Raw genomic sequence first — 26,764 nt, forward strand, 5'->3', positions numbered from 1 at the left:
TGTCTATGCCTACCTCCAATAAAAAGACATATTTCCTTCTTTAGATTTGCTCTGTGTTTTTTATGTTTCTTTTTTTGTTTATTTTGATAAAGGTCTTGCATCTCCTTGGCTGGCCTAGAATTTACTGGTAGACTATGCTGGCCTTGAACTCATGGCGGTGCTCTTGCCTCAGCCTCCTGAATGCTGAGATTGTGTTTAATGTCATTATGTCTGGCCTGGTAGTGATAACTTACTTTTGATGATGTCAGTCATGTAATAAGTGATTCTTAGTTTTAAATGGACTAGTTGTATAAGGGAAATTACTTCTGGGTATCAGTCTGCTGGTTCCATAATTAAGCCATAACAGAAATTACTTCAGGCTACTTCTTATTCTTTAAATAGCCACAAGCATGTTGTTTAAACACCTCATGACTTGCTTACATCCTGGTGCCATGGATACCCATCCTCCCACCCCTGATATTAACCAGCATTTATTTCCTGTAGTCTGCTTAAGGTGCTGTTCTATGAGTTGTTTAGCTGTAGAAATTAATGATTCATTGTTAAATTATTTCAAGGAATATACTTGTATATGATGTGTTGCTCCTAATAGTGTATTACAGAGTTATGAAAAATTACTGTTTTTACATTTGACTCAATAATCCTAGTAGCCAAAATCACTGTGAGTATTAAAGAATAGAGTAACTAGCAGCAATAGGAACAATTATGGCGGTTGTGATTAGTAGCAGTCAGTTTCACATACTTAAGAAAAAACCAACTGTGTTCATGTTCCAGGGTATTCACCCATATCATTCTCTGAGTTATACCAGTGGAGACACTGCTACCGATTCTCCAGTACACGTTGGACGTGCTGGGATGCCAGTGAAGGAGAGTCCAAGGAAGGAGAGCCTTCTCAGCTATCTGACTGGAAGCTTCCCAAGCCTGCACAACCTTCTGGAAGGCACTCCTCAGAGAAGTAGTGCAGCTGTGAAAAGTAGCTCCCTCACAAGAACAGGTATCTAGCCCCAGTGGATCCAACACACTCCTCTGGACTACAAGCAACTGTACTCACTCACATATATACAAACACACACATAGAATTTAAAATAAAATGCTTCTTTCAATTACTTTTTCTTTTGTGGGAAAAATAGAAAACCACTTTATTATATACTTTGATTGCATGACTAAACTTTTTACTTACTTTGTTTTTGAAAAAATGTTTTAGAACAAAATTGTTAATTTCTCTTTATGCCTTTTATTTTTATTTTCAAATTAGTGCTGACTAATGTCAAGTTACACATTCTGAGCCTAAAGAATGCAGAATCTTCACCATTATGATAACAAAAATGAATTTTGTACTAATGCCTTAGGATCCACATACCAATATCATGAAATGAGAGTTTAAAAATACATGGAGAGATGGCTTAGTAATTAAGAGTACTAGCTGCTCTTGAAGAGGACCTGGGTTCAGTTCCCAGCACTATCATAGCTACTTACAACCATCTGTGACTCCAGTTCCAGGGGATCCAGATGCCCTCTTTTGCCCCCCACAGGCATGGCATACACTTTGTACACAGACAAACTCAGGCAAAGCACCTGTATACATAAAATAAGTATAAATGAGTCTTTAAATTTTTTTTTCAAAGAGAGACATTTTAATCCAACTTTCTGAAAGCATGCAAGTAGCATTTTTCTGATTTATAATATATAATTATCTTATTCACCATAAACTTGGTTTTCAGGGAATACAGTAGCCACTGACATGCTGTCTGAACATCCTTTGTTATCTGAGCCATCATCTGTGAGTTTTTATAATTGGATGTCAAATGCTGTGGGAAATCGTGGAAGTGTGGTACAGGAATCTCCTGTTACAAAGTCAGGACATAACAGTCTTCCAACAGGTAATACAGTTATCCTTTTTATCTTAACTGTCTTCAGTGTTTCATACAGTTACAGTAAAATCTTGTTTCTCAAAGGATACTTAGCTATTAGGATGAAGTTTGACCCTTTCAGAAAAAAGCAAATTAAACTTTTGCTTGGTATTATTATAATATCAAATACAACATTTAAAGAATTTAAAGCATTTAATGTGGTTGGTTAAACATTGATAACACAAAAGGAGGCAGGTTAAAAAACATTAACTATAGTTACAACATGATATACCTACAATACAGAAAATATTTTGAATCTGTCTAGTTCCCTCTGAGACATCATAACTATTAATTTATATACTCTTTGTAGTTACTTAACAAACATTTTATCAGATCTATGGGAATATTAAAGTAAGATTTCTTTCCTTAAGGAGAGAAATAAATTAGGGCCATTTATTAATTTCAAAAGATCATGCATGAATAAAAATATATGGCAAGGTGTTCCCCAAGAAAGTGGTGGCTATATCTAGTGTAAGTATATCAGCCTTCCTTTGCCTATTTTTGAAGTTTTCAATGTTAGTAAATATTGATGAATATTGAAGTAGACTTTGGTACTGATTAATAAAGGCAACTTAAATGAATTTTCAAAGTTATTTAAGCCATACGAATTATTTCCCGACAGAAATGAGAAGAGTGGTTGATTTGTGACTACTCACTGAGCTGTTTCTCATGTGGATATGATCTGAATTTTAACCACATGTTAGGTTTCTCCATTGACTCTTGACTGAAGAAAATAGAAAGATGGCATCCCACAGTTCTTGGCATCTTTCTGGTTCTGATTTCACTGTTGTTCAGAGTGGCTATAGTTTAAATTTCAAGACTTCAATGGACTAGTTCCTTTCTATCAAGGGTCTTTTGTCTGGAAGGACAGGTTATAAAGCTTGGATGTAATTCTGTTAACACCATGGCTTTTCCCTGCTGTACTTACTTTTCAAAGATTTTCCAGTCAGAAAATTCTACATTTTGGATTGACTGGCTTGAATTCCTGTATAAACATCACTGGTATAATATTTAACGTCATTTTTTATTAATCACATCTGATAAGTATTTAGTATTCCATATTATTGGGCTTTTTTGTTTGTTTGTTTGTTTGTTTCATTTTGTTTTTCCTCTGTTGTCTGGTAAGAGCATTACAACATAGTTGCTTTTAAATTTGATTTGATATGCCTTTGTTTGTTTTTTTATTTCCAAATGATTCTCATTTACTCTTGACATTTTGCTGTTAGGAGTTGCACCCAATCTTCCTACAATCCCGTCAGCCTCAGATTTCAACACCGTCTTATCTAGTGACCAGAATACTCTGGATGGGACACATTCTCAGCACAGTACTAGTCAAGATGATGTGGCAGGTGTAGAAGAAGCGAACCAAGGGTTTCCTGCTGTTCAGCTGGCTGACGCACAGGTGAGCGTGCCTGCGTCTCCTGAGACTGATTCTTTCAGCATTAGTCCTCTGAGGTTCAAGTGAAATCTATTCTCTCTCTGTTGGAAAAACCTTCATGCAAAATAGGAGAGCCTTTCGAAGCAAATTACCCAATAGGTTATCATTAATTGAAAGTTTCATCATCATATTTTTGTTATGGGTTAAAAATTGACCATGACATGTTTAGCAAGTTAAATTTTATCATATTCTACAGACTCTTGTACAGTGTTAAGACTTTATTGAGTAGTTGGGAGTCAGTGGATTTAGAATAAAAAAAGTAATTCAAACATGTAGATATCTATGAGTAGCGGTGTCTTAATGACTAGGAGGAGAAAATAGAGGTGAAATGTGAACTGTTGATGTAGTTCATACCAGTGAGCATGAAATCTAGGAATAGTCATTGTTTGCAAAGGTATAGATAGATACTGTGAAATAATTTGGAATATATTTAAGTTTGAATGAATAGTAGGTAAGTTGGAGAATGGGGTATGGGAATAACTGGGGTTTTAAATGTGGACATCGGAAAGCTGTGTATTACAGCTATTTATGGAATACACAACTGGGTAAGAAAATTGTTATACTTCCCTCAGTTGTTTCCTTCCCTTTATATAATAATAGAAAAGAACATTTCATCCTTTTCCCATAGTAATAAACAAGTTTTACAGAAGCAAAAGCTGCTGTTAATACCTCACAGCCTATTATCCTATATTCTATTCTTTTTTTAATTAAGTAATTAATTTTTTAACATCTTGACCTTGACCACAGTTTTTCCTCCCTTCTCCTTCTCCCTATCTCCCCCATCCACTCATTCCTCTTGTCTTAAGAAAAGGGGAAGCCTTTCATGGATATCAAGTTACAGTAAGACTAGGCACCTCTCCTATTTAGGTTGGACAAAACAACTCAGTAGGCGGATAGGGGCCCAAAAACAGGTCAACAAGTCAGAGAGCCCATGCTCCCACTGTGAGGGGTCCCATAAGAACACCAAGCTACACATCTGTAACATATAAGCAGAAGGCCTAGGGCAGTCTCACACAGGCTCCCTGTTTGGAGCTTGTTTCTATAAGCATCTAGTAACCCAGTTTAGTTGATTTTGTGGGTTTTATTGAGGTGGCCTTCACCACTCTGCCTCCTATAATCCTTCCTCTCCTTCTTCCACATGATTCCCCAAGTTCCTCCTAAAGTTCAGTTATATGTGTCTGCATCATTTTTCATCAGTTGATGGGTGACGCCTTTCTGATGACAATTGTACTAGGCCCAATCTATGTATATGACAGAATATTATTAGAAATTATTTCATTGACTTCCTATTCATTTATTTATTTATTTTTGCTAGATGTGTTTGGGTGTATACTAGGTCTCTAGGCTATCTATCCTCTCCTCTGGTTCCTGGTTTTCCAGGTAGTATTGTGAGTGGACTCCCTCTAGTGGCATGGATATCAAGCTGGACCAGTCATTGTTTGGCCACTCACACAATTTCTGTGACAACTTTATCACAGCACATCTTGCAGGAACGACAAATTATAGTTCAAAGGTTTTATGGCTAGGTTGGTGTTCTAAACCCTCCACTGGAAGTCCTGCCTGGTTATAGATGTCTGACTCAGGTTCCATATACCCCATTGCTAGAAGTCTTAGCTGGTGTCACTTAGATTGTAGGGTCACCCTCATAGATTCCTAGGAGTTTCCATTGGACTGGATTTCTAGCTTGTCACAGAGATTTACCATCTGCCCATTCTAGTTGTCTCTTCCTATACTCTCTCTTTCTATCTTCTACCTGCTTGATCCCTCCTGTTCCCTATACCATCCATTCAGGTCCTTTCCTCTGTCTGCCTGTGATGTCTATTCTATTTCACCTTCACAGTGAGATTCATGTGTCCCAACACCACCACCACCGCCTGAGCCCTTCTTGTTACTTAATTTCTCTGGGTCAATTTTCTTGGATCTGTTGGAGCTTGTTTTCTGAGTATATGGTCAATTTTGAAGAAGGTTCTATGAGGTGCTAAGAAGGCATATTCTTTTGAATTTGGGTGAAATGTTCTGTAGATAACTGTTAGGTTTATTTGAGTCATAACGTCTGTTAGACCTTTCTCTTCTCTGATTAGTTTCTGTCTGGATGACTTTTACGTTGTAGTGAATAGGGTGTTGAAGTCTCCTACTATTAATGTGTGGGGTTTGATGTGTGATTTAACCTTTAGTAATGTTTCTTTTACAAATGTATGTATCCTGGCAATTCAAGACATTCAAGACATAGATGTTGAGAATTAAGACATTATCTTGGTGGATTTTTCTTTTGATAGGTATGAAGTCCCAATCTCATCTCTTAATTAAATTTGGTTGGAAGTCTAATCTGATCATGTGATGTTTTCTTTGAGTTTCTTTATATAGTAGATTATGTTAATGGATTTTCATATATTGAATCAACCCTGCATCCCTGGGATAAAGCCTACTTGATTGTGGTGAATGATGGTTTTGATGTGTTCTTGGATTCACTTTGCAAGAATTTTATTGAGTAGTTTTGCATCGATATTTTATGCGAGATTGGTCTGAAGTTCTCTTTTTTGGTTGGTTCCTTGTGTAGTTTAGGTATCAGAGTAATTGTGGCTTTACAGAATAAATTAGGTTTCTGTTTCTATTTTATGGAATAGTTTGAGGAATATTGGTATCAGGTCTTCTTTGAAGGTCTGGTAGAATTCTGCACTAAATACATCTGGCCCTGGGCTTTTTTGGTAGGGAGGTTTTTAATGACTTCTATTTCCTTATGGGATATGGACCTGTTTAGATAGTTTACCTGTTCTTGATTTAACTTTGGTATGTGGCTTCTGTCTAGAAAACTGTTCATTTCATCTAGGTTTTCCAGTTTTGTTGATATAGTAGGATCTGATAATTTTTTTTAATTTCCTCAGTTTCTATTGTTTTATCATTCTTTTCGTTTCTGATTTTGTTAATTTGGATGCTGCCTCTGGGCCCTTTAGTTAGTTTGACTAGGAGTTTATCTATCTTGTTGATTTTTTTCAAAGAAACAACTTTTGGTTTTGTTGAGTCTTTCTTTGTTCTCTTTGTTTCTATTTGGTTGATTTCAGCCCTGAGTTTGATTATTTCCTGCTGGCTACTCCTCTTGGGTGTGTTTGCTTCTTTTTGTTCTAGAGTTCTCAGGTGTGCTCTTAAGTTGCTACTGTAACATCTCTCCACTTTCTTTACCAGAGTGCTTAGTGCTATGCATTTTCCTATTAGCTCTGCTTTCATTGTGTCCCATAAGTTTGGGTATGATGTGTCAACATTTTCATTAAATTCCAGGAAGTCTTTAATTTCTTTATTTCTACCCTGACCAAGTTATTGAGTAGAGAGTTGTTCAGTTTCCACTTTTTTGTAGGCTTTCTGTTGTTTTTGCTGTTATTGAAGACCAGCCTTAGGCCACAGTGTTCTGATAGGATGCAAGGTATTATTTCAATCTTTTTGTATCTGTTGAGGGTTGGTTTTTGACCAATTATATGGTCGATTTTGGAGACAGTACCAAGAGGTGCGGAGAAGACAATGTCTTCTATTGTTTTAAGGTGAAATGTTCTATAGATATCTGTTAAATCTGTTAATCTATTAGTTTCACTGTCTCTGTTTAGTTTCTGTTTCAATGACCTGTCCATGGGTGAGAGTGAGGAGTTGTAGTTTCTGACTATTATTGTGTGGGGTTCAATGTGTTCCTTTAGCTTTATTAAAGCTTCTCTTATAAATGTGCATGCCCTTGTATTTGGGGCATAGATGTTTAGAATTGAGACTTTCTCTTGGTGGATTTTCCCTATGATAAATATGTGAAATGACCTTCCTCATCACTCTTGACAACTTTTGGTTGAATGTCTATTTTATTGAATATTAGGATGGCAATTCTAGCTTGTTAGGGCCATTTGCTTGGAAGACCTTTTTCCATCCTTTTACTCTGAGATAGTGTCTGTCTTTGTTAGTGAAGTGTGTTTCTTGTATGCAGCAAAATGCTGGATCTTGTTTGTGTATCCAGTCTGTTAGCTTATATGTTTTTATAGGTGAGGTGAGTCCATTAATATTGAGAGATATTAAAGGCAGATGACTGTTGGTTCCTGATATGTTTGTTTTTGTAGGTGGCTTTATGTGCTTGTGGTTCTCTCCTTTTGAATTTGTTGTGAAATGCTTAATATTTTCACTTTTCTTTGGTGTAGGTATCTTCCCTGTGTTGGAGTTTCCTTCTAGGATCCTCAGTAGGGCTGGGTTGGTAGACAGATACTGCTTGAATTTGGTTTTGTCCTGGAATATTTTAGTTTCTCCGTCTGTGTTGATTGAGAGTTTTGCTGGGTATAGTAGCCTGGGCTGGCATTTATGTTCTCTTAGAGTCTGCATGACCTCTGACCAGGCTCTTCTGGCTCTTAGTGTCTTTCTTGAGAAGTCTGGTGTAATTCTGATAGGTCTAACTTTGTATGTTACTTGGCCCTTTTCCCTTGCAGCTTTTAATATTTTTGTTTGTTCTGTTTGTTTAGTGTTTTGATTATTGTGTGGTGAGAGGATTTTCTTTTTTTGGTCCCATTTATTTGGTGTTCTATAGGCTTCTTGGACATTTTTTGTTGTTGTTGTTTTTTCGAGACAGGGTTTCTCTGTATAGCTTTGGCTGTCCTGGAACTCACTTTGTAGACCAGGCTGACCTCGAACTCAGAAATCTGCCTGCCTCTGCCTCCCAAGTTCTTGGACATTTATGGCCATGCCTTTCTTTAGGTTGGAAAAGTTTTCTTCTGTGATTTTGTTGAAGACATTTTCAGGTCCTTTGAGCTGGGAATCTTCGTTCTCCTCTATTCTGATTATTCTTATATTTGGTCTTTTCATTGTGTCCTGAATTTCCTGGATGCTTTGGGTTAGGAGATTTTTATGTTTTGAGTTTTCCTTAACATTTGTGTCAATCTCTTCTATGGTATTTTCTACACCTGAAATTCTCTCTTCATCTCTTGTATTCTGTTGGTGATACTTACATCTGTAATTCCTGACTTCTTTCCTAGGTTTTCCATTTCCAGGTTTGCCTCTATTTGTGTTTTCTTTCTTGTTTCTACTAACGCTTTCAGGTCTTAGATCACTTTATTCAATTCTTTCACCTGTTTACTTTTGTTTTCCTGTATTTCTTTCAGTGAGTTATTTATAATCTCCTTAAAGGACTCTATTATCTTCATGAGATAGGATTTTAGGACAGATTCCTGATTTTCAGGGCTTGCTGTAGTAGAAGAACTGGATTCTGATGATGCCCATGTATTGGCTTCTGTTGCTCTTGCCACTCAGCATCTGGCTATCCTTGGTGTTTGCTGGTCTGGTGTGACTCTATCTGTAGTCTGCCTCTTTTGTTCCTGGGTTGCTTCTGGTCTCCTGGTAGGCCTGAAGCCCTGGCTGTAGTAGGCCTCCTGTGGGACCTTCCAACTGGTGGGGCAGGGGAGGGGGGTGGGATAGGGATGGGCGTGTTCAGAGGGGCAGAAAAACTGCTGATCTGTTGCCCTGACTGCAGTAGATCTTCTGGCAGGTCTTTAGACTGTTGGGTCTTCAGAGGAACAGTCCAGCAGTTGTCCTGTATGAAGCTGGACCTGGGAGGACTTCAGTCTGGTATCTGTTGTTCAGTTTCCCTATATACAGAGGAATTCCTGGGATGCCTTCAACCTGTGGTTTCAGGAGAGCAGACTAGCTGGAGATCAGTTGCTCAGTTGCCCTGTGTGCAGTGGATCTCCTGGGATGCCTCAGGATGTGGTATCTTCAGGGGAGCAGACTAGCTAGCAGTCTGCCCCAGCAGAAAGGACCAAGTGGAAGGGAGTGTCATTCAGCAGGCCAGGGTTTTGGATGTGATGGGTCCTGAGTCCACTGGGCTCCCAGAAGCAACTGTGGAACTTTGGAAGGGTTTTTACCAAATGCTCCGAGTGCAGGGGATCTCCTAGGATACCTCAGGATATGGTGTCTTCAGTGGAGCAGACTAGCTAGCAGTCTGTTCCAGCAGAAAGGACCAGGTAGAAGGGTATCCTGTGTCTTTTCATTAGAGAATTTAGTCCATTGATGTTGAGAGCTATTAATGACCAATGAGTGTTAATTCCTGTTATTTTGATGATGGTGGTGGTGTAGTGAGTGTGTGTGTGTGTGTGTGTGTGTGTGTGTGTGTGTGTGTCTTTTTTTGTTTGTGCTGGTGTGGAATATATTTTCTATGCTTTTTAGGTACAGTTAACTTCCTTGGGTTGGATTTTGCATTCTCATTCCTTTTGACTAGCTTCTCTGTTAGTTATGATAATAGGCTTGAACGGTGAGGTCTGGTGCCAGTTTTTAATGTTTTTTGTTTTTGGTTTTTTTTTTTTTAATACTTTTTTTGTTTTAATAGAAATATACCATATCCATAGACCTTTAAAAAGCACAAATGAATGTAATCTAAATTATTTTCCCTCATTGAAGTTATAGAGTAATTGATTTATTTATTTTTTTATCAAAACAATTATGACATCTTTTGGTTTTGTTTCATTTTGTGGTAATAGATATTATGTGTTAGAATAAGAACATAGTCATCAGTGAACAATAAATTATGTTAATGCTGTTGTTTGCTATCTTCCAGGTTGTTTTTAAACCTCTTCTGAGTCATACAGGGATCCAGTCACAGGACACAATGCCCCTTTGTTATCGGATGTACTTTGGAGAACACCTTTCATTTTCAGGAACTTTAGACTGCCTCAGAGCAGATATTGTAGATTCGGACACAGCTAAAGACAGGAAAGGAAAAAGAGCAAGAAGGTATTTTTCATATTGTATAAAATTTTATTCAAAATTATAATTTTAGTAACAATGAGAAGGTAATTTCCAGTTATTAAATGTAATAATCATATTTTATTAAAAATAACTTTTTGATTTTATTAATGGATCAGGCAGTATTTTAGGCCTATTTTTATAGAATGTACATGAGGTATTCTAAAGAATATCTATGAATAAATTTCACTCACTCAGCATTATATGCTTAACTTTACAAGTGAAGTTTTTATGTCTATGGTTTTAATCTTTGCACCAACAGTTTATTCCTAACTTACCTTTTGAGTTGACTTTTACTATATTTGTGTAGGTATCGATGTATTTATATATGTGTGTATGTCTGTGTGATTGTATGCATACATATATGTATAGGGGTGGGGTGTACACATGCATGGGGACCAGAAGAGGATGTCAGGTGTTCTCTAACATGTTCTACCTATTAATATGAGATAGTCTTTCCCTAACATAAGGCTATTCATTTCTTTGCTAGGCTGGAATCTAAAAAGCCCTAGAAATCCTCCAGCCTCCTCTACCATTAGAGCTGGGGTTTTAGGTGTTCATGGGATGCTTGGCTTATTAAATGAGTGCTGAGATCTGGATGCCAGTCTTCATAATTGCATAGCAACCGCGAGCTACCTCTCCAGGCCCTTAGACAATATTTTTTATCCAGGGATAGAGTAAAATTCACATTGAGAGAATAGCCATAAGAAACAAATATACAGGAAGACATATGTAACATATGACAGATAAAGCTATGAACTATCTGTTACTGCCATTCTTTGTTTTCATGGGTAATTTTTACATTTCTTTATTGCTTGAATAAGCACTTTCATATCTACTAATAGGTTTGACTCTTCCTTTGAAAGTTGGAATTTTACTTTGGTATCTTGTTAACATGGCCAGAAATCCTGAAATATGGTTCTAGGTAGCATTTCTAATAATGTTTTTCCAAAAGTCGTAGGTTTTCTTTTTGGTTTTTTTTTTTCTTTTTGGTTTTTGTTTGTTTTTTTTGTAGTTTTGCAAGGTATAAGAGTAAAAGATCACTTATATCCAATTTAAACTTAAGAAAACTGGAATTTTAGTTTGAATATTCTGTTTAAGTTTTTTAGAAATGAAATTACGTTTATTTTATTTTATTTTATTTATTTATTTAGGTTTTTTGAGACAGGGTTTCTCTGTATAGCCCTGGCTGTCAGAAATCCACCTGCCTCTGCCTCCTTAGTGCTAGGATTAAAGGCGTGCGCCACCAGACCCAGCCGAAATTACGTTTATTTTTGTGTGTGCATGTGTATACTCATGTGCAGGCATGAGACAGCATTCCTATGGAGGTTTGAGGATACTCTCTGAGAGTCAGTTCTTTTCAGCTTTAGGTCCCAGAATTGAAGTGATACCATCAGACTTAGTAGCAAATGCCCTCATCCATTAAGCCATCTTAGTGGCCCATATTTAAATTTTTAAATAAATTAATAAAATTCATTTTTGTAAACAAATCAGGTATAGAATATAGGGCTTTCTTCAATTTAATTGAGGTCAAATTATCTGAGGATTTTCTAATAATACAGAGACATGGAAATAATATTCTCTCTCTGTTAAGCATAGAGTTCTTGCAAGCTGTTTGTAAAACTTAATGGAAAAATCTTGAAAATGATTGTCAAAATATTTTATAAATGTTTATGTATGTGAGTAGGAACACACATGCAAGTACATCATATATTTCTTCTTATATGTTCTTACTTATTAAGTACATACAACTACAATGTATAATCATTATATAAAATATATAAGATATAAGAAATTGCCTATAGATATACAGATTTTGTAGATAAACACATATGTTAATTAGAAGCAAGTTACAAACTTTTACTGGTGTCATAAATGCCATGCGGCGGTACATGTACCAAATCCCGTCCACCTCGCCACACTTCCCTTTCTGTGCTTCTCTAGCCAAACTTAGCATTCCTCTCTCTATTGCTTCCGGCAGCACTCTGAGTGCTCGACACTCTTAGAACCAGTGCATAGACAACCTGCTCAGAGGTTTGCAGTTTTACTCTAAACTCTTGGTTTCCGGAAGTCTCACTACACTATAGATTTTCCTCAGCCACTAATTTTAGTCTTAACTGCTTTGTTTTATACCACTCTATTTATTCTTCTATTTATTGTACATTAATTTTGGATTGTAATTTTTTGTAAAAACATTCACTTTGACTTTAAAGCTTTGGCAATTAGTTAAACCATTTAGCATAGAGATTAGTATGTAGTATCTCTTAGATGTAGTTGACATGTTAACTTGTAAATTATTGGTAAAAATTAGTGGAAAAATTGCAACCTTGAAATGTTTGTCAAAATATTGAATATATATATATATGTATATGTAAAGGAAATATTGAATATATATATATATATGTGTGTGTGTGTGTGTGTGTGTGTGTGTGTGTAAAGGAACATAATATGTTTAAGTTTCAGTTGTAACTTTGGCTTCACAGTGTCCGTGACAGTCCCTCGCTCACCTGCTGCGTTTGCCCTGAAGGACCGCTTCAGCGCTCTCCTCCCCTTTTCCTGACTGCCCTCAGATCTCTTCTTCCTTTTGCTCATCCTTACAGAGAGCAGATTTTCGGAGTTGTTTATTTGCTTTTTCTCGGAGATTTGTTATGTCACCCTTCTGTTTGGGATTATTTTTGTAACTTTTTATTCTTCTGTGTGTTCTGGTTCTTACTATCCAATGTTTCCTTGTACAACAACATGCAGAACATTGTTCATCAGCCCCTTGTGAATGTCTACATCTATGCATATTACACTATCATGTAGCATACTTCTTATTTATTAATAAATGCCATTCAATAAGGAATTTACAGCTCTAGTTATAAATTCATATTTGAGTTGAGAATATCAAAGTATTTTCAGAATTATTTTTTTAATAGAGATATGGCCTATGTTTCATTTGCCCTTTGTGGCAGTATATTCATAATACATATGGAACAAAAGAAGGGACATGATGATTTACTTGAGATATATCATTATTGTTAGTAGAAGTTGAATGTCTTTTAAAAATAAAATGTTTAAATAACTGTAATTTTTTATCCCAAAGCTTTTAGATAAGTCAGGGGAAGTAACGATAATTTTTGTGTAAGATTTTAGGAATTTTTAGTGTGTTTTTTTGTTTCAGTTGGTTTTTCTTTCCACTTGTAACTTGGTAAACGAAGCTGTGAAGATTTTCATTCCAATAACAAATAGGATTATACTAAGTTTCAAAATTTAAGTTTAGTGTGACATGCTGGTTCTAATTGATCTGTGGCTAATTCTAAATTTCTATACTATTGGCTGTGATACTAGATAGCAAGAAAAAAATAATTAATTGTTTTATTGATTTTTTTTTAAAAAATAGAAGACAATTGCTTTTGACTTCTTAGTTAATATTAGAATAAAATTAACAAGAAAAACTAGCCCATGAACAGACTAGACTAGTGCAAACATGCAGTGTATTGAATCTCTTGCTTAATAGTACAGTGCACCTTGGAGGTTATTATGTTTATAAATGCATAAGAATATGCTATGTAGTTCTTCACGAAAGGAAGTAACAGCCCTTCCCTTTGATCATTTTAGGCAAGGCCATGTGAATCTTCCCCCGCTGGAGTTCAAGCCAGCATTAATGTTGGAAACCTTCAGCATCAGTGCTGTTGTAATGGAAAAGTCAGTATGCACTCCGCAAAACTCCACCAATGCCCTTTCCTTTCATGACCTCAACAAGCGCTATTACAACACCTTCCATTGCAACTTCACTATTTCCTGCCAGTCAATAAGTCAGCATGTGGATATGGCTCTGGTCCGTCTTATCCATCAATTCAGTACAATGATAGATGACATCAAAGCAACTCAGACAGACATTAAACTTAGTAGATACACAGCTGGATCAGCTTCCCCTACCCCTACCTTCAAAACCAGAAAACATCGGGATTTCCGTTCATCTGACTTCAGCCGCAGTTCGAGAGGGAGTCTCAATGGTGGCAACAGAGTAAATAATGCCAAGAACAAACGGGTCAATAATGAGAACAATAAGAAAGAATCCCGAAACAAAAACTCTCTAGGAAGGTCTGAAAGAAGAACCTCAAAAGTATCTAGGAAAGGTTCAAAAGATGTAGTGGATCATATGACGATTCATATGGATGATTCAGATTCCATCACAGTGTCGGAGCAAAGTGAGCCTTCAGCTGAATGCTGGCAGAATATGTATAAATTGCTTAACTTCTATTCACTTATCTCAGATCCAACAGGGATATTGGAAAAATCCTCAGAAACATTTGGACCAGCAGGTAACAAGCATTGTTATGATTTAAAGTTTTCTGTTTAGGAATGCTAAAGAAGACTGTTCACCATATTAATGGTATAAATTAAAATGCAGAGAAATTGGTAGTCACCAAAGAGAAAATCGTGCTGACATTCAGATACACTGTCAGCATACTTCCTCCTTGACCCTAACATAGACTGCTTTTAAAGGATTCAGATAGTCTTAATTTCAAATACCTAGACTGATCATTTACTTCAATAGGTATTAGAGAAGATGTTGAAAAATTAATTGAATCATTTAAGAGGGAAAAGTCTAGTTTAGGATTTGAAACCATGAAAGCTAATACAGTATTTAGAATGTTCTTTGTGCTGTGTTTTTCAAATCTCAAACCATGTATTTCCATTCACTAAAAAGGTGTTCGGAGTCCAACAGAGCCAACATGTAGAGTTGTGTTTGAGAATGAACAAGACAACAACAGCTTGACTAAAACCCAGAGGAAACGTAGTCTGGTAACCTCTGAACCTCAGCATGTTACTTTAATTGTGTTTGGGATTGGCATGGTGAACCGCACACACCTAGAGGCAGATATTGGTGGTCTGACAATGGAATCAGAACTGAAGAGGATCCATGGCAGTTTCACCCTTAAGGAAAAAATGAAAGGTAGACACTTTTCTGATACTGTAATGTTGCTTTGCTGAAAAAATGTGTTTCTAATATTTGAAAATTCAAGAAAAATGAAAGTTGTATAATATTTGCTTTTTCTTATTGCCACTATAGAAATTTATAATCTAATATTCATTTTTAGTACCTTTTTTAAAAATTAAGAGCTTCACAAAAATTCTATTACTGGATATAAAAATTCCCTAAAGTAATCAAAATGTGCCATTTATTTCTAAAATGGTCAGAGAAAGTATGATAGTTCATTAAATCTAGGAGAGCATATGTTTGAATACACGCCATAACTTTATGTATCACAAAGAAAATAATACTATCAGATGAAACTGCTTGTAAAATATACCCCCGTTTTCAGAAATTCCAAAATAAAATTAAATGTTTAAGTCGGTGGATAAAGCAGTATGGAATTCACTTTCATATCAGTGTTGTTTTCTTCATGGTTGTATTGTACAAGAAAATGAACTTATGAATTACCATTTGTTTTTGTTAACTTTATGATTATCCAATATATAAAGTCTAAATTTTGCATTAAATACTCTTCTTTAGCTGTTTTGTTTCATACCCTAAGTTTGAAACAGAAGTTAAGCACTGATTTTTATTTTTATTTTTTGTTTGTTTGTTTTTGATTTTTCGAGACAGGATTTCTCTGTATAGCCCTGGCTGTCCTGGAACTCAGAAATCTGCCTGCCTCTAGCACTGATTTTTATATGAAAATTTATGTGTGATTAAAGAAAATTATGTAAAGAAATAAAAAATTTTAAAATGCTGAGAAAAATACAAACACACAAATTCTCAAATACAAGGCAAAAGATGGCTATATTGAAGTAAAAATTTAACTTTAGTTGTTTTAAAACTATCAGCTTTTTCTTCTGTTGTTTTAGTAAACATTAAGAATTACATTGATGCTTTTGGTTAGAATCTGGGAAATGGGCATTCACTTCTAAATGAATAGATTTAACATTCGTGAAGTTTAATAGGTTTTATCAATAGTCTCTAAACTATATTTCTTCTTTATTGTAGCAATTCTATTTCTACAAACCTAGAAAGAACAGAAAATGACTGATGTTAAAGAGCTGGTCGTTTTTTTGTTTTGTTTTGTTTTTTAATAGCCCCAAGACAGTTTAAGATTTACCCATTACAAGTTGTATCATAGGATTTATTTATATGAAACAATCCTAAAAGAGAAAAGCAGGCAAAATGACATATTTACTTTATTTAGATTTATAAGTAATAAATATATTAATTTCACAGGAGGTATATGGACCAAGAGTAGTAGTTTAATCTGGTTTCCTTTTTTTTTCTTTCAAAGTACATATGTGGTATAGACCATTTAATTCCAGTAAGTTATTTAATGCATGAAGTCATGTTAAAGTGCTTTTCTCCATATTTCTACTTTTTAGGTACACTCTGTATACATATATGTATGCAAAACAGTAAGTTGGGAAGTGGGTAGTCTGACAATAATTGAGCACATTTATTATAATTATAGTTATCATTTGTCATCAAATATATTGTAAATAAAGTAATTTTATATCAGATACAATTATTTTCAGAAGTCAGATTACGTTTTTTTCGTATTTAAGATGTCTTACATCAGAAGATGACGGAGACCTGTGCTACCGCTCACATTGGTGGGGTTAATATTGTCCTACTTGAAGGGATCACACCAAACATACAGTAAGTGTGCTTGCTTTGACTCTTTTCACTCCTTGGTACAACTTACACAGAACTTGGAATTCCTTGAATGAACTCATCCTATGTAAATTTTGAGGTTATACTGTGTTTCTAGACACAATTGGGAAAAACAATTGACTTTGTTACCCCTGCCTACCCTAAATTCACCCCTTCTCATTTAAATAAATGCCTGATTTCCAGTATCTGGTGAGATTGTCTTGTAAGAAAAATGATTATAGTACAAATTTCTGTTTAGCATATAGGTTGTTAATTTTCCTGTCATTTAAATAGTTAAAATTACAAAGAATAAAAACTCTCTTAATTTTACGTTAAGAAATCATTATTCACCTAGACTTCAGATTTGTCATTTAGCATTTAAGAAAGGTAACAGTAGAGCCTTGGAAGTCTGTTACAGTATAAACTAAGCCTTTTTATTTATTTATTTTTATTATTTTTTCTTTTTTATTAGATATTTTCTTCATTTACATTTCAAATGCTATCCCCAAAGCCGCCTATCCCCTCCCCCCGCCCTGCTCCCCAACCCACCCACTCCTGCAGAGACAGTATCTAGCCAGGTGTGGTATAGCTCACCTGTCATCCCAGCACTTGGGAGATTGAAGTAAGACATTTGTCACAAATTAGAGGCCAGCTTTGACTGTATATTGCATCCCATGCTGCCATGGATTACAGAGTAAGAATCTGTCTAAACAAGGGAACAACATCAGCAACAAAAACCAAATTAAAAAAAAAAAACAACCCATGTACTGTATTTTAATTCTTTGTTCTTAATTTTATTCTCTTAGTTCTGTATTTGGGTTTGTTCTGATTAGAATGATTCTGATGTTGATAACATTTACTCATGGAATGCATTTAACCATATGACTTTATATCTTTGGTAGTATTTGCCTTCATTTCTAATTTCTTTTCAATGGGCCAGTTTTGTGTTATAACTAGAAGTGTTTTAATAGTTAAGGTCATATTTTGAGACTTTGTTCTTTTCTGATAGTATAATTAATGCTATGCTAATGTCCTGCAGCGTAGTCCTCAGGCTAGATAACCACTAAACAGAAGATTTGACCCCTTCCAACTGGTAACAAGGACACATGCTCCACTATGTTCATAGCAGCCTTATTTATAATAGTCAGAAGCTGGAAAGAACCCAGATGTCCCTCAATAGAGAAATGGATACAGAAACTGTGGTACATTTACATAATGGAGTACTATTCAGCTATTAAAAACAATGAATTTATGAAATTCTTGGGCAAATGGATGGATCTGGAGGTTATCATCCTTAGTGAGGTAACCCAATCACAAAAGAAGTCACTAGATATGCACTAGTGATATTAGCCCAGAAACTTAGAATACCCAAGATACATTATGCAAAACACAAGAAAACCAAGAAGGATGACCATTGTGTGGATACTTCATTCCTCCTTAGAATAAGGAACAAAATACCCATGAAAGGATATAGGTACAGAGACAAAATTTAGAGCTAAGATGAAAGGATGGACTATCCAGAGTCTAAAAATTATTATTAGATCAAACTACAGTTCTAATCACAATGTTTTAGAAATCTAAATAATACAAAAACCTGTCTTGGGCAATATTTCAATATTGTTATTGATAAACAAGCCAGACCCTGGTGGAGAGAAGATCTCGGACTTAACTCTTGCCCAAGTGGCTTAGGATCATTACCTGGAGTCATCACTGATCATTTATTTCATAGGCACTTCCTAGGCACATCCCATCTTAAAACAAACAAAATAACCAAAAAAAACAAGACCAGGAAATTCCCATGGTTAAACAGATCTCTCTTATTCATTATGGACAAACAGCAGGATGTATGAAACTCCTATTGTAGGCCAGGAACTGAAGATCTCTTCATTTACTTAATCTTCCTTGCAATTCTGTGAGCCCAGGTGATTTTTATCTCCACTTTATGGAATAAAAGAAGTGAGATTAGAAACATCAAAGTATTAGCATAAACTATTTTAAATGGTCCAGTCAGAAGAGCCCCAAACTGCACTGCTTCTGTCTTTCTTGTTCACCTGCAACAACCAATCCCAGAAAGCAGACTGGTGATTGTTCCTCTGACTCAGAACCAGGTTCCCTTAGTTGTCCCTCCTGCTAACTTTTTTTGTATCTCCTCTTTTACCTCTTAAGAGAATGGCTTCAGTCTCTCAGCTTGTAGAACTTTACATTTATAGAATGAAGTTTTAAATAATGTAGAGTTGATATTTCTTACCTTTCTCCTTTATCAGCTTTTTTTTTTGCAATATAAAAGTTACTCCTTTGTTACTGTCAAAACTCAAAGTCTTAAGACTTTTTGTTAACACTATTTGGATTTATTCTTTAGCATTTCCAACTGCAATTAAGAGGAAATTGAATGCAGAAAGTAGTTTCAAAAAGTCATTTGAAAGAAAACGTTAAGAGCTGGGCACTAGTAAGCTTCCTGATATGCAGTCCTGTTGTAACTGACGTACCTGTGAATGCTGATTTGCTTCCTTTTTCTTTTCCTGCTTCTCTTGAATCTGCATCTGTAGATTGGAAGATTTTCCTACATCTCCTACAAGTACAGCCAAACAAGAATTTCTGTATGTCATATTCTTTTTCATGGCTTGTGATTAATACTGACTAGTATAGTACTTATCATTGTGGGATGCGTTTAGTTAGTTACCATCTCATGTTCTATTAATCAAGCTTAAGTGAGGGCTGTCTCTTAGGTAAGACAGACTTTGTTTTCTTGTGCTTCTGTGGACATATTATTTGATATCATAATGGAATTTTTTACTTGGTGAGTTTTTGTTAATTAAAAAGTAATTTTAAAAAACAGTGCATCAGCATGTTTCAACTTTATAATTTTGTTTTAATGGGAAATTTGTTTTATCTATGGCTTTTACTATATGTGCATTTGTGTTTGGAACATTTTAATTTTACCATTGCATATGTTTTCAGTTAGCTGTACTTGAGGAATATGTGTAGGTGCTCACCACGTGAGTCTGTCACCATATCACATTCGCATTTAGCTTAGCATTAGTTATGTTTTTGGACATTTTTAAAATAAATTTTAAATATATTGAATAAGTAGGTGATCTATATATTATGTTTTCTGCTGGTATAATCATCATATTTTATGAATTTTTTTTTCATTATTTATAACAAGCCATAGATAAAACGTTATTAGTTCGAAGTCATTTGTTGGGATTATGTTCTATTTCACTTCAATGACCAACTAAAAGTATTACAAATTTAATTTTAAATTACAATAATAATAGCCTGAAAAATAGCCTGTGTAACATTGTCTTTTTATGAACCGAAAAACAAAACAGCCACATTTAATTCCACTCAGTACCTAGAAATATTTTTTTTATTTAGAAATAGTAATTTATATTTACTGAGTTCTCTGGGTATTTAACCAAAAAATAATCAGTATAAACTTTAGAGAGATTTGTTTTAGTGGCCAATGATCAAAAATTTTTATGGGCTTGAATATTATATACTAGAAAGGCTCTGGGAAGGCAGCAGTGGAAAACTAGCAGGTGGCCTTTGTTGTGATACCATCACACTCGACGACCTCATTCCATTCCCAGGTTTTCTGTTAAGAGAGACAGTCATGTGTAATACAGTTGCCAAGTGGGAAAGAAATCTGTCTTTTATCATTGACTAAAAAGCATATGGTCATTCAGCATATTCCACATTTCTACTGTAGAAAATTTCAAGCAAACCGATTTGAGATATCCAGCACAGAACAAGTTATATAAATTAAACTTTTCCACCTTCCTCCTCTTTTAAGTTTGGAGCCAGTTCCAGGCAGGAAGGTTAAGGTAGAGCCAGGGGTGTAGAGATTAAAGCTTCTAGATTTGTATAAGACTGATAAGGTTATTCCAGATGAATTTGCAAATTGCCCTTTCTAACTTGGTGAAGAATTGCATTGGAATTTTGATGGGGATTGAATTGAATCCGTAGATTGCTTTCGGTAAGATAGCCATTTTTACTATATTAATTTTTCTCTGGAAGATGACTAAAATTTGCAGCATGCTTGTTATGCCCACTGTATGTTAAAAATTCATGACAGATGTCCATAAAGACAGCCTAAAGGTTCCCAGACCATGCAGTTCACAGAGCTCTCCCAGGTTTACTGTACTTCACAACAGTGGGGCCTATTCCCACTTCTTTTTCCTGTGCTTACGCAGCGGGGCCTTTATAAAGTAGGCCCATGCCTTCAGTTTCTTTTAATAGAGTAGATGACTGTTACAATAATTTGTTTTTTTTAATGCCATTTTAGAAGTACATAAATGGATCTTTTTTTTTTTTTTTTTTTTTTTGGTATGTAGTTTGTCTCTCTTTAGGTCCCAAAACTAAAATGGAGGGGGAAAGGTTATGAGTGAGAAAAAAATCAAAGTGAAATTTTTTTTTGCGTGTGCATACATAACAGTTGCTAATGTTTGTGCTTTTATTTAATATTCGTATATTCTAAAGAAATATTAGACTTTTCAATGCAGTATAAAATGAGTGTATCTTAATATCTTTTAGAATAATTTTTCATACTATGTTTTAATACATGAATGCTATCCTCCTAACTCATTGAGTAAGAATATCTTATGTTCTTGGTATTTTTCCAAAAATTTTTCTTTGCCTGTGTTTTAATAGTCTTCCTCCTCTGTTTCTAGAACTGTGGTCAAGTGTAGTATAGCCAAGTCCCAAGCCCTGTACAGTGCCCAGAGAGGGTTGAAGACAAACAACGCTGCAGTGTTCAAAGTAGGAGCTATCAGCATCAACATCCCTCAGCACCCTGCCACTTTACACAGCATGATGGTCCGCAGTTCTCACCAGCTGTCCAAGCAGATCTCAGACCTTATTAGACAGCCTTCCACAGCGTGAGCTATTTTATTTTTTATAGTCTGTGATTATACAGTAAAGTATCTTTTATTTTTGCTGTGATAACAAAGGTTTGTAACAAATGAGCAGTTCCTGTGAATATTGAGTATCACAGTAATGGAGAGAGTGTTCAAATGACATCTTGGGAGAATCATGGTGTGTATTATTAAAGTATTATATTACAGTGGCCAGTAAAGTAATAGTTCTATCACATTGTCCAATACTAAATATGAAATATAAACAGCAAGTTTAAGAGATTCTAGAGATTTCTTGGCATCACAATAAATTCTAATAAAAAGCAAATTAATGAATTCTAGAACTTTCAGTCATTGTTTAAATTTAAGAAATTGCAGCAGTCATTTATAGCTTGCATAGTTTTGCATAGTCCTTTATTGTGAAATTACTATATATTTTTTAAGACAGTCTACATGCTAGATAGCATTTTAAAGGGCAGTAAATCAGACCTTTCACGGTAACCTTATTCCCTGTGCATGTTCCACTATTCATAGCATATGCTTTTCTGACATGTGTGTGTGTGTGTGTGTGTGTGTGTGTGTGTGTGTGTATGTGAGTGTGTGAGTGTGTATGTGAGTGTGTGTGAATGTGTATGAGTGTGTGTGTATGTGTGTGTGCGTTTGTGCCTGTGCATGCACACATGCTTACTTTTCCCCATCCTATAAAGTGATGAAATAGTGCCTTGATAGTCTCAGAAACCAGTGCCTATTTTTCCATAGTAGTTTTATCCAGGTCTTTAGTTCTTGTATGATAAATCATGGCTCAAGTTATTACTCTGTCTGCTTTTCTAGATCGTCATTATTTGTTAGCTGTTTTCTGCTGAGAAATCTAGTAATTTTATAAATAAAGTAGTAGTTTTATGAGGTGTATGTGTTTTGGTTTATAGCCCACAGCCTATGAAAGAAGATATTGCAACCCCACTGCCTTCTGAAAAAACCCCAACAAGTGTTAATCAAACTCCTATTGAAACAAATGAATTTCCTCAACTCCCAGAAGGCTTAGAGAAGAAGCCTATTGTTCTCAAGTTCAGCGCTATGTTAGACGGCATAGCCATTGGAGCAGCGCTGTTACCATCACTGAAGGCCGAGTACAAGATGGGGAGAATGAGAAGCCATGGCATGACAGGTAACATGGAACTTTAAGTTCACCCATGTAAAATTACCCTCCCAACATCTTTCCATCCTTTTTCTCCATTTATAAAATAGTTTACTCTTCTTTATTGGTTTTTCCTTGTCTTAATTCCAGTTTTTAAGGTGTAATAATAATTTTATTAATGATTTTAACTAATAAAATTTTTATTTAATTATTACAAAATTAATGATAACTGCTTAGGTTTTTCATAGATTTCCCTTGTCATATTTACAAAAGGGATTGTTTTCTTACTCTGCTGTGAAATTTCTGTAAAAAATAATTGGTGACTACTTACAAATACTTCCTTCTATACCTGTTGAAATAAAAATGTCTTTTTCTCTTTTTTGTTTTAACATGGTAAATTACATTAATTTTTAAAGCACTAGTAAACCTACTCAAATACAATTTTGTGTTAAGGAAATATGTATTACAAGTCTTTACATTTCGGAGTTTGTTTATTAAAATAGTTTTCTGAACATTTCAATCTTTATATTACCAGAAGTAGAAACAAGGTAAATTGAGCTTTTGGATTTGGCAAAGTAGAAAACATGGACTTTCATATATCAGAGCCCAGTTCTAACAATACACTGGCTAATATGCTCATTCTGAAGTCTACTGGAATCCATAGGCTTATGGAAAGAATAAGCCAGATAGGCACTTTCAAGCTGAAAAAGTAGAATATCAAAGAGTGGACACCTTGTTGAGTAGCCAAACAAGAACCCAGAATTCTGTAAATGAAGAAAAAGGACAGAGCCAGTAAAAGAGTGGCACATTCATGATTACCGATGAGTGGTAACTGAGGCCTTGGATTGCTTTGATCTGAATGTTTTTATTTAGTGACACTGGCAGGAGAGGTAGTAGGAGAAGGCCCTACCTCCTGCAGCTTCCAGGAGCTAGTCAAAGGTAGACTTGACTGTAACCGCTGTAAGAGGAGCTCGGTGTAGTCAGGACCTTTGTGGCATCTCAAAGGTACGGTACTTGGAGCATAGCATTTTTCTGTTTATGAGAGGAACTTGGGTGTGTATACATTACCTACATCCTGAGCAATAATATAGTTGATGACAGTCTTCTGCCAATTTTCATCTTACCCACATAGCTGAACAGTATCAGCAAATTAATGAAACTAATTCTACATTAATATTTCCTTGAACAACTCTTTGCCAGATAGAGGGCTTAAAAAATAAACACATTAAATTAAACTGTAACGTATTACTTGGTCTCTTAATAGCTAATGTTAAAGGAATATGTGTTTAATGTTTCAGAATTTGGGACTTATTTTTTTATCTTGAGTTGCTTTATCTTGTTGTAGTATAAGCTTCTCTATGAAAAGGGCAATGAGTGTGTCTTTCTGTTCTCCCTTCTGTGATAATGCAGAATCTGTAAGTGTCTCTGCATCTGGCACGATGTTGGTACCCAGTAGGCATCCTAAATACTGCTGGCTTAATAGTACTTGCTGACTAATTCTTTGTATTAAGTGTCCTTGTTTAAAGGTAGGGAGTAACTCATATGTAATTTTAAAATATTACTTCTGTATATACCAACATAAACTGTGGAATGACAAAATGTTTTTTCTTAGACATCATTTCTTTAAAAGTGATATTATTGTATTCTGTTCAGCTGTAATGTTCCTTACTTCTTTCAGGTGCACAGACAAGGTTTACATTTGAATTACCAAATCACAGATTACGTTTTACTTCAAAAGTTTCTGCGACAGATATGTCAACTATCCCTCCTTCTGCAAGTCTTAACCTTCCGCCTGTTACCATGTCAGGGAAATACATTATGGAAGAACATGATAGTTACTCAGATCAAGTGTGGAGTATAGATGAACTGCCTTCTAAACAAGGGTACTATTTACAAGGGAATTATCTACGTTGTGTGGCAGAAGTAAGTTTACTTTCATATTACTTTTTGCAGTTTATAAGTTTTCAAGATTTAGATACCAAACTATATAATGGTCCAAACTTTGAAGGTTAAGTGTTAGATTATTTGTTCCTACAGAAGGCTGATCTACTGAATTTCAAGAGAAGGCTGTGTGTCTGTCTCTGACTACCCTCTTCTCTGTCTTATTGAAACATGCTTTTGAAACAGTGTACTAGTCATCTACTAATTTTTATCTTATATGTTAGATTTCAAGGTTATTTTGGCAATATTTTTATGGTTTACTTTATAAAAAGAGAATAAAAGCTAACGTCAGGAGCTTTATATATATACTTATATATAGTCCTTAATTAACTTTGAGGTAAACATACTCTCTTTTAAAGTGTATGTGTGTGTATGAGGGGGCTGATTTTTAATAAGGTTATATTGAATAAAAAATTACTAGTCATTATTTAAAGATCATGTGGAAAGGTAAAATATATTAACAGACTCATTTATTATTTAAGATAATGCTAAAAGGTGGCACTCCTAACTGCCTCATCATTTTCACCTCTGTATAACTGTCAGAAGCTTAAAAAGCATGATACACCTGTTTCATGGTTTGAAAATACATAAGAAAGCTCTTTGAGTTTTTGATAGAAATACTGTAATTGGAGGAGACACATTTTAGTCTGATATACCTTTTTCAGATTGGGGTTGTTTCAGTACCTAAGAGTTATAAATTCCTTGAGTTTTTAATTTTGTTTAAGAGTGAATGTGTGTGTCCCTGATGTGTGGTTGAAGGTGAGATGTCACGGTAAACATAGGAAAATCAGATGACACCCTTGTGGAGCTCGTTCTTTGCTTCTACTTTTACCTAGGTTTTTGTAGGGACAAAACTCAAGAATCTAGGTTTGCATGGTAAGCTTCTTTGCCCAGCAGTCCACCTAGCCAGGCCAGGAGTTGAGATTTCTGTGTGTAAAACCAAATATAACCAAAGTACACAGGCTTTTGAGAATCCTAAGATTAAATTAGGAAAGTATATATTCCATGTATGCTTTCCACATAGAAAAATAAGCGGCCCAAACTAGTTTAGCAATATTGTTAATAATGCTTCAATTCAAAGAAAATAAATCTAAAGCAATGTATGGTGTAATTCCATATTAATGCCAGATATTGAAAAGGAAGAGTTATACCAAAAGGAAAGGAAAATAACAAATTAATTTCAAAGCATTTAAAGTTGTACCTTATATCAAAATTGCCTATTTTGAAATAGACCTAAAATAGACACACTGAAACTTATTTTTGTCCTATTTGTACTTTTCTGTGCAAGTTAAAAGGAGGGACAACTCAGTGGTTAAGAACATGTACTGGTCTCCCAGCACCAGTATCAAGGCAGCTCACCACCAGTCCCATATGTTATACCTCTGGTCTCAGCAGGCATCTGCGTTCATGTGTACTATACCACATACAGACAAGACACATAATTAAAATTAATAAAGATATTTTAAGTGCCTCCTGATATATTTAAGCTTTTTATGATTTTTTCATCAAAATGACAAATCTATTTGCTCTACTAATTTTTGATCAAAATGATAGAAGTATTTGCTTTATCATAGAGTGTTTGAATCTGAGTTTTCTGTAATTGTTACTTAATTAGAAGCTGCTTTCTACTTCATCTGTTTTTTGACTTATTCTTGTCAGAAACTAGTACTGCTGTACCAATCACAAGACACATGCTACATATAATTAGATTAGGTATGTGATTTGGTAATTCACTCCCATATAATCCTGAGACCTACAGTGTGCTGTTTGCAGTTTTTGTCTTTTGTCACTATATTTTTAGTTAATACAAATAGAAATGATGGTTGGAATCGAATACTTTGTGTGTGTGTGTGTGTTAAAAAATTAAGTTTATTGAATAGTTGTATATTAATTAAAACAGGCTTTTTGTTATCATGCTGTATCACCATTCTTTGTGGGGTTTTGGTTTGGTTGGTATTTTTTCTTTCTTTTTTTTTTTTATTAGATATTTTCTTTATTTACATTTCAAATTTTATCCCCTTTCCTAGTTTCCCCTCTGAAAACACCCTATCCCTTCCCACCCTACACCCACTCATGCTTCTTGGCCCTGGCATTCCCCTGTTCTGGGGC

General features: G+C 35.1%; 1 protein-coding gene across 7 annotated transcripts in view; it reads left to right on the forward strand.

Moving 5' to 3' along the window:
* Window positions 1-26,764, forward strand: part of Kiaa1109 (KIAA1109 ortholog) — a 196,753-nt gene that overhangs the window by 108,512 nt on the left and 61,477 nt on the right. For 6 of the 7 annotated variants that reach the window (XM_021195875.2, XM_029537784.1, XM_029537788.1 and 3 more), the window contains exons 43-53: window positions 772-991; window positions 1,719-1,877; window positions 3,134-3,309; window positions 9,908-10,083; window positions 13,696-14,402; window positions 14,792-15,037; window positions 16,636-16,729; window positions 19,270-19,320; window positions 21,397-21,603; window positions 22,506-22,744; window positions 24,393-24,637. In XM_021195875.2, coding sequence (XP_021051534.1) covers window positions 772-991; window positions 1,719-1,877; window positions 3,134-3,309; window positions 9,908-10,083; window positions 13,696-14,402; window positions 14,792-15,037; window positions 16,636-16,729; window positions 19,270-19,320; window positions 21,397-21,603; window positions 22,506-22,744; window positions 24,393-24,637 — 2,520 coding nt within the window. The remainder of the gene's footprint in view (window positions 1-771; window positions 992-1,718; window positions 1,878-3,133; window positions 3,310-9,907; window positions 10,084-13,695; window positions 14,403-14,791; window positions 15,038-16,635; window positions 16,730-19,269; window positions 19,321-21,396; window positions 21,604-22,505; window positions 22,745-24,392; window positions 24,638-26,764) is intronic. The other variant, XM_029537786.1, reaches the window with a different exon arrangement.

The sequence above is a fragment of the Mus pahari genome, chromosome 4 (assembly GCF_900095145.1).
Source record: "Mus pahari chromosome 4, PAHARI_EIJ_v1.1, whole genome shotgun sequence".
Taxonomy (NCBI): domain Eukaryota; kingdom Metazoa; phylum Chordata; class Mammalia; order Rodentia; family Muridae; genus Mus; species Mus pahari.